The sequence below is a fragment of the Dryas octopetala genome, chromosome 8 (genome assembly GCF_963921425.1).
Source record: "Dryas octopetala chromosome 8, drDryOcto1.1, whole genome shotgun sequence".
Classification (NCBI taxonomy): Eukaryota; Viridiplantae; Streptophyta; class Magnoliopsida; order Rosales; family Rosaceae; genus Dryas; species Dryas octopetala.
The window spans coordinates 18,067,839-18,079,661 of NC_141373.1; the positions used below are offsets into that span (position 1 = coordinate 18,067,839).

At 35.2% G+C, this 11,823-nt stretch overlaps 1 protein-coding gene across 1 annotated transcript; it reads left to right on the forward strand.

The window, feature by feature from the left end:
* Positions 1-8,730: 8,730 nt before the first annotated feature.
* Positions 8,731-11,373, forward strand: LOC147277731 (trihelix transcription factor DF1-like). The gene is given in 3 exon segments (XM_086253747.1): positions 8,731-9,101; positions 9,752-11,127; positions 11,130-11,373. Coding segments are annotated over 3 exon segments (1,758 nt in total). The 5' UTR covers positions 8,731-8,790; the 3' UTR covers positions 11,201-11,373.
* The last annotated feature ends 450 nt before the right edge of the window (positions 11,374-11,823 follow it).

Sequence of the window (11,823 nt, forward strand, 5' to 3'; positions counted from 1 at the left end):
TTTGAAACTATTTCCGATAACCAAACAAAATCTCTTTTTCCACCAATAGAAAATATCTTTATAGCTTTCTCAGAACTTTAAATCCTCAAACCAAAATATATAAACACAACTAGTAAAATAGTACTCAATAAATCACATTCAAATACATAAAACCAATCAAAACGTTTGACCATAAATAAAATATGCAATAATCCGTGCGTATATATAAAAACAAGAAACTAGTTTCCTTTCTAACATCCAACAACTCATAAAGACATATGTGTAAAACTATGTTTTAAAACTTATTTATGATGGCATTTGAAATTCATAATCTAACACCTTTGATAAATCCCAAATTTATTTCAAAATGTTAAGTACGAAATGATGGATGAAATTTCATAAACTCTATAGAAAAACCAAAAATCTATTCAACTTCAAATTCTTAATAAAAATTTACATATCTAAAATAGATAACGAATTTCATAAATCATTTAAAGAAATAATTAAGAGTCCACTCACAGAGATAGCCCTAACTTCGATCCTCCACCGGATCGTTCCGAGTCACGGTCATCTCGCCTTACTTGGGGTTGTCCGAGAGCTAAAGACGATACTCGCAAAGTGTTCGATCACGAGCCCAAAATAATATTTTCGTCGCTCAAGTCGCATCCACCTCAAGGACAAAAACCCACTTAAACCCTCAAAAATTGATGCTGAAATCTGGCCGGAAATTGGAGGATGAGGCCGGCGGTTTTGAGGTGGTTCTTGAGTTGTTTCCACGACCCAGGGGGCTGCTCGGCGCAGGAGGAGGGTCGGGCTGAACTGGTCGGTCAAAGGGGAAGGTCGCCGGAATGGCCGGCGGTGTGAGCTGAAGTGATGACTGGGTGCAGGGGTTGGGTGCGTACAGAGAAAGGGAAGAGAGAGAAAACACGGGGAAAGATAGAGAGTATGCTCTGGGGAGGTGGTTGGCGCCTGGGGGGGTGCTCGCCGGAGGCAGAGGCCAGCAAGGGTGGGTGGTGGTTGCTGGGTTGTGGGCGCAGGGGTGGTTGCGGGGAAGAGATGGCTGAGAGTGAGAGAGAGTACGGGAGAAAAAAATGGAGAGAAAATTCAGAGAGAGAGAGAGAGAGAGAGAGAGAGTGTGTGTGTGTGTGTGTGTGTGTGTGTGTGTGTGTGTGTGTGTGTGTGTGTGTGTATGTGAGTTATAGAGAGAGATAGAGATGTGTGGAAAATTCTAGAGAGGGAGGAATTTTTCTGATTTTATTTTTATTTTATTTATTTATTTTTATGTTTAAAAGTCCCCAAGTCAAAAGTCTAAAATGCCTTTTTTCTTCAATCGGCAGAAATCTTAAACTGAAACTCCGACGAACGTACGATTCGCGTCAACGTGCTCGTGTGTTCGAAACTTTTCCAACAAGCCCAAACTCGAAGTCAAAAGCCCATTATATAAAAAGTCAAAATTTGGGTCAAACTAGTTTTAAAAAAAAAATATTTAAGATTTAACCCTAAACCTTTATTTCTTAAACAAGTTCCCAAAATATTTAAAATACTTTTCAAAAAAAAAAAAAAAAACAAGGGGTCTCACAATTTAAAACGGAGCATTTTAAACTAAATAAACTTTAAATAACGTAAAAAATTGATTTCGGTGGAAACATCGCATAATTTCTCAAAAACTTCTAAAGGAATTTGGTAAAGTTTTTCCAAAGTCGTACAACTAAACTTCCTTTAAAGCCTCTTAAGACCAAAGTTAAATAAAAATTCAAATTTCAATTGAAATGTGGGTCAGGTCGTTACAACTGTGGCGTCTCAAGTGTAGAGATCAGTTGTATTATCAAGACTTAACAAATTTCTGCTGACGTGTGTATAATACTTCATAACAGGTATTCGTTATATCGGGCACGTTTAGTGAACCACTTATTGGCACCCATGATCTTCTCCTAGTGTCTCTACACCAATAATCTGAGACCGATTATCCTAGACGTTAATCAAAGATAGATCATGCTGGCTTCACTGGATTGATATTGTCCAATTATCAATCCTGTAACCAAGAACTGTTTAGACATCATATACTACGAGACATAAGTCTCACTGTCCTAGCTTCTTTAGGAAATTATTCTCTTAACATGAAATCATTGACCTCTTTTATGCATATACACATATATAAGGATATAGTATGTATATGAAGGATGAAACATAAAAGACAATTTTGCCCATTGATATTAGAAATATACATAGTACGTTTATTAAAACGATTTGCATAAGTGCATATTCCAACACTTGTGACCTTGGGTTCAAGTCTCCAAACCTTCTAGAAGAAATGATCATTAAAGTTATAGAGGGCCTAGCCAGGGCATTACATTGTTAAGTAAGCCCGTGCGTGGAAGTTGCCTATAGCTGATCAGGTGGCAGTGGTACGGTTCCTCAATTACGAATTCCTATCTCTGTTTACCGTGACACTCTCACTATAGTAGCTGTTTATTTATTACGGCTAACATCATAGTTGTACCATTGTGTATCGACCATCAGGTATGAATGATTTGTTATAAAATTGCATGATTATAATTATATACATGTACAGCCGAGTCATAAACGTTTTTGTAAAAGATTTCAAATAAAAGGTTTGAAGAACTTGTTTTGATAATTTAAGGATCCAACGTCAGAAATTTATTTCCGCTACGATTTACACTGAACAATGTTTTGTGGTTTTCAAATCTAGCAGGGTCCCTTGAGGGGAAGCTATGATCGTATGTGATGCTTACCCCCTACATTTGTTTTATTCCTTATTTATTAGATGTTTTCATAGGTATGAAGCACGGTAAAGAGACGAATTTGGACGAGGGTCAAGCAGAGCAGCATCGTGAGACTTGTCAACTTCCTGAATTCAAATAGTGATGTCATTTAATTGTTTTCTCATGTCAAGTACGTTTTAAACGATTTTTCCTCCATTGTTGGAGATGATTTTGAGCTATTTACTTTGATTTTACGTTTGCGTAGCTTTGAAACATTTATCTTACATTTGCTTTGTATTTCGAATTTATTTAATTCTTCAAGGTTGCAATGAAATACCGTAACCTTAGGGGTTGGATTTATAAAGAAGTTTTGTTTCTACTTCTCATGTTTCCGCTATTTATTTATTATTTCTGATTCAATCCGTACTAAACAAAAAGGCTTAACTCGTCTTGAGTTTCTTGGGGGATTAATGTTTGATTTAATGGCATTGATTTATTGGGGCATTCAAGGTGAGTACCTCTGTTGCATACCCGGAGTTCGGAGTGTGATCGATAACATGTGGTTCTGATTTTTGTAAATATTAGCAGGTGATGGTACGTACATGAAATTAATTGCTTGAAGGAATATTGATTACTGTAATGAATGGATGGATTTATAGTTGAATGGATTTATGGTTGAATATATGGTTTATACAGGCTCGGTGCGAACGTCCGCACCTGAATAAAATTCATGGTTTATATATGGTTGAATGGATTTATAGTTGAATGGTTTATATATGGTTGAATGGATTTGTGGTTGAATGGTTTATATATGGTTGAATGGATTTATGATTGAATGGAACATTGCAATAATAGCCAAATTTCATATGCCAAAAAACAAGGCAATTATATCAATTTTATGGCCATAAAAACTGATATATAAATATCTTATAGATATCAGGTTTTCCAAAAAAACCGACATGTCAAAAGGTGTATACATCAGTTCATGGATCTAAACTGATATTTATGCTAACATATGATATTAGTTTCCAAGTAAACAACGATGTTTAAACTTGTTTACATATCCTCAACTCCGTAAAAACAGACATTTAAACAAAATTTACACATCGGTTCCTAAATAATACATAATGTTTATATCAATTTAGATATCTAAAATTCTTTTGAAACTGACATCTAAACAACCTTCTGGCATCAGTTCTAGGGTTAAAACTGATGTCTAAGGTCTTATTTATATATTTTAATCCACATACCATCTTTTATGGGCATGTTACATATCAGTTTCAGATTTTTTATATATCGAAAAAACGAAAAATAGATTTCTTTTCTTCATTTTAGATATCAAGTAGCCAAAAATTCTAATGTTTAACCATATAAAAGATATCAGTTTTTTTTTCAATATCTATTCTCGGATAGAATAGACATCACCCCTGGACGTCTCATTTTTTAACCCTAATAGAATCAAGGTTTTTGTACTAGTGATTGCCAAACTTTACTGTCTAGAAGCAGATCGAATTTGAGATGAATTATTCAACTAGTCAAATTAAAGCTTGTGATTAACAGGGGGAGTAATTCATCAAAGGGAGCATCCAAGTATTTTGTGTGCTGTACTTTTTTCCTTCGACTAAGTTTTTGTCCCACGTTGTTTTCCTAGTAAGGTTTTAACGAGGCAGTATTGAGCGCATCCAAATCCATATCAATGATCATGAAGAAGGTTGTACTCTTTTTCCTCCCTTTTGGTTTTGTCCCACTAGGTTTTCCAAGCAAGGTTTTAATGAGGTAATCGTCGACGTTGATTGAAAAATTTATATCACCGGCCATCAGGGGGAGCGTGCCATCAAACAAAGTGATCACATTGTCTTATCAAACAAAGTGATCACATTGTATTATTTTTCCCTTCGTCTAAGGTTTTTGTCCCAATGGATTTTCGTGGCAAGGTTTTAATGAGGTAGCGTCGCATTTCTGCCATAGCTATGAGAAACACATGAAGAATGTACGCTTTACCTTAGCAATTGTTTTTCACATAGGGTTTTGGCTAGTAAAGTTTTTAATGAGGTATATCTGATGTGTAGTATGTAGAAATCCAAAGGGAAGTATTATAAATCATGTAAATTATGTGGTAATTGTTCACACAACTGTATTTGTGGCTACTTTTGTAATTTATGCTTATTATAGTCATTTCTTATGTAAAATAGGGATACTTGAGAGTAACATCAAAGTAAATCCCAAATTCTATTGTGTTCTTTTCATTTTGCCTCTCTCAGTTTTATAACATTTCTATTATTATTTTTGGTCAGCACTTGATGATCTTTTCAGATAAAATTGGTAAATTCGATCTCTATTATTTTTTTTTTGTTACAAAGAAAAGAAGAGACTGAGGCCTCGTTTGGTGCATAGGATATGATTGGATATGATAAATGGTTAAATTCATGTGTATTAAAGGAAAAAGTTTCTAACTTGAAGGAATAAGATGTATTAAGATAGACTAATCATAAGGGGAGACTTATCCCTTTCAATTCCCCCAAAAATGGTGGGATTAGCTTCTTCTCATTTTCTTCTTTCAAGTTAGAAGATACCCTCTATGTTCTTCCTTGAATATACATAAATTTAGCTATTTATCCTATTTAATCATATCCTATACGTACACTAAACCAGGCCTAAGGGTTTGAAAATGGTAAGGATAAAATTAAATCGAACTGCTACTGTGGATGTGCAGTAAGTGTTCAATAATTGAATTTATGAACTAAAAGTCTTAAAAATTGTAATTGAGCTGAAATTTACAGATTTTATTAGTCTATAACCTAACCTCCAGCTAATGTAGCTACGGGCATTAGTCTATGGTGATGTTTTTAAACATTTAATATATAATTGATTGGTTGGGTGAGTTTGGTCCCACTTATTGCATAATGATTAATGTCTGCTGCACATTTCATTTCTTCCAAATAATTGAGTACATATTTTTCTATAACAAATGATTGAGTTTTTTTCTTATTTTTTATTTTTAAGGTGGAAAGAGTGAGAATTGAATCCTTATCATGAACATGTGAATAAAATCCCTTACCACTGCAGTTAGAAGCAGAAATAATTGACTTATTGAGTTTATAGTAAAATGTTATCATATACGTACTCATATCTCTCGTGAGAGAAACAAAGTTGTTTTGTGCTAGTTTTGCTCTCTCTTTTGATATGGGTCTCACCGTTTTGGATGTCCCTCGGCCCTTTTTTTGTTATGAACAACTTCTATTTAATGAGATGAGCAGTGTTAGTGATTTTAAATTTATATCTCAAATTTGAATTCCAAATAAATAAACCTGAGAGTGGATTATGTATGAATTAATTATATACTGTCACAAAATTTGGGATCTAAATTTGAAATCTCTAACCCTATTTTATTTGATCGATGATACAGTTAGAATTGTTCGACCCCCTTTTACATTGCGGTAATTTATTTTCTGCTAGAAAAATGTGAAAATATTCTTCGATAAGTATCTAGATTGATCCTTTGTTTTTTTGTCTATCCACATATAACTTCCACTTGTCAATTTTATTACTAAATTCTAAAGAAAATGGAAGGACCTTTGGATTTCTAATGAGCTATTTGAATTAGAAGTCAATGATAGGCAAAATGAGAGAATCCAAACTCTACATAGAACCTTGGATCTTTCTGAAAATAAGCCCTTCGAAGTTTGAAATCAAAGACAACTAATTAATTCCCAGCAGAATGAAAAGAAAAGAACAAACTCTAAACCTTAACTTTTTCTGTTGAATGGCTTGCAATTTATTTATTAATATTATTTTACAGGAAGAATGGCATGCAATTAATATCATTTAATATAGCAAGTGTACGTGCGATTGAAGGCCTTAAATAGGAAATTAATTAATGACCAAAATAAATAAATTTATTAAATGCTTGCTCAGTTAATTATTTCATGACCATAGAGCATGCATATATATTCTTCACTGACTCACTCGCTGTAAACATTTAATTAACCACTCAGAAAACTGTCAGGGCCTATAATTTATGTATATGGTCCCCAAAATTCAAATAATTAATTTGTAAAAATTAATTGACAGTTTATAAGATCCTAGCCAATAAAATTTCACCCCCATTAATTACATATGGTTGGTCTCAACCTAACCCAATATATTAATCTAAACAAATTTCACCCCTATTCAAATACTTCCTCTCATAAGTGAATGGCTTGGCCTAACTAATAACATGTATCACCTACATCTAAATATATTAATCTAATAATATATTGGAATTCAAAAACTAACCATTTTTTATGGGAAAATGATCATTTTGGTCCTTGTAGTTTGATAGTTGTTTCAATTTTTTCAATCAATTCCTTGTAGTTTTAAAATTGTTTCAATTTGCAAATCCAAAATTAGATTTCCGTCAAGCTTTTAAATGGTAAACCGTTATGACAAGGATATAATTATTTCAATCAAACGCCGACAGTAATAATCTTTTTGTTCTTGGACCATTATACCCCTATTTTAATGGTTTCACCATCTTAAAACATGATGAAAATCTAATTTTGGACCTAATTGAAACAATTTCGAAACTATGAAGACTTGATTGAAAAAATGAAATAATGGGGAAGAAATTGAAACAACCACCAAACTACATGGACCAAAATGATTTTTTGCCCTTCTTTTATGAAAATCTTATAGTTATTTTTAGAGTTTTAGCAATATAGTCCTCGAATAGTGCTTGATTTTCATTTGACATGATTTAGGGAATTTCGAGCAACTCAAGAGGATTTCAGTACTATTCATGGGTTATTCCATTTTTTCTTTTTGATTAATCGATGGTTGCCCATGAGATTTAAACTTAGAAACTCCTCTAACAAAAAAACTTGATATCATCTACTTAACATAATAATCAATGGCTGATTATATTTAAAAACTCTAAACATAAAAAATAAAATAAAAACTATGATGACTTCAAATTTTTGTTAGTTTTAAAAATTTCCCATAATAATTCAACACATAGATCGAAATATCATTTTCAAGATAAGTTTAAGACCATTATTTATAGATGACTTAAACGATATAAAAGCTTTGTCAATGGTCGACTTCTGCCTGGCCCTCAAGCCCACGTGGCCTCATGAGCACCAAAATTTCATCCAAAAGTTGAGAAACATGAGGGTAGTTGATCATTAATTTTCATAACCAAGGGCAATTTAGTCGTTATAAGAAATACCAAATGTTGGAATTCTGAATTACAAAGACAATCTCACAGCACTGATTAGGTCATCCCCTAATAAAAAAGTAGCTATATAAATTAGCCTGCATGATTAGGGGTCAATGGGTTCCATGTTGATGTATTGGGGGTAGTTTAGTCATTGTAACCTGGTGTACCCAACGACCGCTGAAATACAAAAACGACCCCAAGAGGCAATACCTAGCATAGCTGACCTACAATGGGCCAACTTATTATCCCCATCTTCTCTGTCTGCAGCGTTGTTGCCACTCCTACAGATAAATGATCAATTCTTATATTATATAATATTGTGAAAATGCTCTCTTGTCAGAGAGTCTCATGTATAATATATATAGACATCTTATGTTGTGCGATAATTCTGAATCACTCATCTTATGGTCTCTTGCTGGGAGTTTCTATTTTCCCCTATATATTGAGGGACCAAAAATAAAAATACACTTAAGTTGTCAGACTATCTGGGATTCTTGTATCATATAATTTGATATTAATAAGGTGCATTATTTCGCATTTATTATAAAGATATTTAAGTTTATATGCCAGCAGTATTATAATTACAAAGACATGTGTGGAAGGGAACCAAGTGAGTCTGTGATGTTCATTTTTAACCAACAACAACAAATAATAACAGAAGATTCCACAGATAGCTTATGTGTACAATTAAAGTTTCTCAAATTTTTAATAAAAAAAAAAAAAAATTGGGCCTTTGAGATTGACAGGCAAAACCCACCAAAACAAGTTAATCAATTGTAAAATCAAAACATAGGGTATATAATCCCACCTACATAAAAACCAACAGAGAATTTCACCTCTCTGTCATATATTTTCTCAGCTAGCTGTAAGTACAGCTACAGGAGAATATATATGCCTGCTGTGTTGGGGGATAACTCATCAACCATGTTAGGGATCTCCGGCTGTGGTGAAGCGGCGGTGTCAGAGGTGGTGGTGGTGGTGGCGGCGGCAGAAGTTCGTGAAGGTAGTGAAGCCGTGGCTGCTGGCGTTGTGTCAAATTCCTCAGCCCAAGAAGATCATAAGGGTGGTACTCATGACCACAACTATGGAGGAAACAGGTGGCCTCGCCAAGAAACCTTGGCACTCTTGAAGATACGTTCGCAAATGGATGCTGCTTTTCGTGACTCTAGTCTCAAAGGTCCATTGTGGGAAGAGATTTCAAGGTGATCATCATCAATTTCCTCTTTAATTTGATCCAACAAATTAAGTACAAGCTAGCTTAGCTTAGCTTAGCTAGGTGTTTAAGTTTCTAGCATCAAGATCTGTGAAGCTCTTTCTTCTTCGATCTTTTTTAATTCTTCTTCTTAATTAAATATTCGTATATATATTTTGATCCCCAAGCTAGTTCATACTTTTGTGGACAATCTAGTTTCCTTATTAGTTTTGGAATTAAAGGACTGTGCTCTCGTTGATGAATTTGAGGGCATTTAATTTCTTATTTTGTAAGGTTAATATTTCATTTGTTTCCTTCTCCCTATATTTACTTGTTCCTAAGTGATTATATAATCAAGCTAGCTCAAATTATCCCAACATCGGTTGTAATGGTTTGTTCCATAAATATAGAAGTCTATAAGCAGTAGCATGCAACAAGGAGATGAGTAATAATGTGTTTTTTAAGCATGTATATAAATATTGGAATCAAACTTGTTTCAATTTCATTATCATAACTTTTTGATCTTTTTAATTAATTATTAATGTCTCCATTCTTTTGTATTAATTAATTTCTTCGCTTACTGAGTTTACAATATGATAAAAACAAAAATTACAGCTGAGGTAATTTGGATCTATTTTAAATTTTAATCTCTTTGCGCAGGAAGCTAGGTGATCTTGGTTATTACCGAAGTGCTAAGAAATGCAGGGAGAAATTCGAGAACGTGTACAAGTACCACAGGAGGACCAAAGAAGGCCGATCTGGAAAGCCAGAAGGCAAGACTTATCGCTTCTTCGATGAACTTGAAGCCTTTGATCACCAAAATCACCATTCAATTCCACCAAACCCTCAACTTCTTTGGAACAACAACCACAATCCAAACCCAATCAGTGTCAATGTAATTCCTCAAACATTACCACCAACTATGATCACCCCAAATGGTTCTCAAAATGGTTGTCCTCAAAATTCTTCACTACCTACTCCACCACCAACCAACCCAACAAATTTAAACTCTTTGCCACCACAAGCAAAACCCTCAACTCTTTCTCATCAAACCATTAATGGGTTCCGCCCCAACTCGGCTGCAAACCTCTTTTCCAGTTCCACTTCCTCCACGGCTTCCGACGAAGAATTTCAGCAGCGCCACAAGAGAAAAAGGAAGTGGAAGTACTTCTTCAGAAGGCTGACCAAAGAGGTGCTAGAGAAGCAAGAGAAGTTGCAGGAGAAGTTCTTGGAATCCATAGCCAAATGCGAGCGCGAACGTATGTCGAAAGAAGAAGCTTGGAGGGTTCAGGAGATGGCGAGAATCGATAGGGAGCACCAGATTTTGGTGCAAGAAAGATCAACCGCGGCAGCAAAAGATGCCGCGGTTATTGAATTCTTGCGCAAAATATCGGGGCAACGAAACATGAATATTTTCCAAGAACATGACCAACACAATGCCGCTCCCGCAATGCTAATGCCACCACCACAACCACAACCACCGGCGGTGGTGCCGATGGTGGTGACGAGTTTTGAGGTCCAAAAACTCGATAATGGGAAGAACAATTCTAATGTTGTGGCTGCTGTAGGAGGGTCTTCGAGATGGCCGAGACCCGAAGTTGAAGCTCTGATAAACCTCCGGACAAGTCTTGATGTGAAGTACCAGGAGACGGGGCCTAAAGGGTCGCTGTGGGAGGAGATATCTGCCGGCATGAGGCGGATGGGATACGGCCGGAGTGCAAAGAGGTGCAAAGAGAAGTGGGAGAACATCAACAAGTACTTCAAGAAGATGAAGGAGAGCAGCAAAACGAGGCCTGAAGATTCAAAGACTTGTCCTTATTTTCACCAGCTTGAAGCCTTGTACAAAGAGAAGAGCAAGACTGGTAATCATGACAAGTCCCACATTGTAACAATGCAGCAGCAGCTTTCACTGAAGGTCCAAACTGATCAGCAAAATGTACATCATCCAAATCAAGAAGAAGATGATGATCATGATGATGAAGGTGGAGAGAGTACAGAGGAAGATCAAGATCATGATGATCATGATGTTCATCATGAGATAGGGATAGTAGCCAATTACAAAGGGTCTTCAATGGAGATGGCGATAGAGTCATGACTCATGACTCATGAATGAAGCATGATGAGTGTGACAATTAAGATAACCAAGTTTCTTAATTTTCTTCTTCAGATCCAGTTGACGTAAAAAATGTCAATCCCAAAACTGTCCCAACGCATGACTGTAAAGGCATGTATATTAAAAGGGATAATGTATTATTTCAGCTCCAATGATCAATCTCTCTCTCTCTCTCTCTCTCTCTCACTAATAAATAGTATATATATGGCAATGAGATTAATATTAATCAAGTGGGATTAATTCCTGGCAAAAGTAAAAAATAAAAAAAATAATCCAGTGGGTTTGCACCAAATGGAATGGTCTTCTAATATTAAGTGGGTCAGATTTCAGGGGCAGTACGTGTTTTAAGGTGGACATCAATTTTAAATTCATATAAATTTCTGACCTAATGGGTCCCAAACTAATGGGCTGTAATTTTAGTGGGATTAGATGGTTCTGGATTATTTACCTTTCTAAAACTAATATGAGAGATTGCGAGAGAGAATAAAAGAAGAGGCTGTTTTGTATTTATCCTTGTGTATCTTTGTGTTCATAGGGGGACGAAGATTCCTCAATCTCATGGTAAATAAAGTAAATGGAGGAAATGGTTTGAGACTTTGACGGATGCTTACATTTTCTG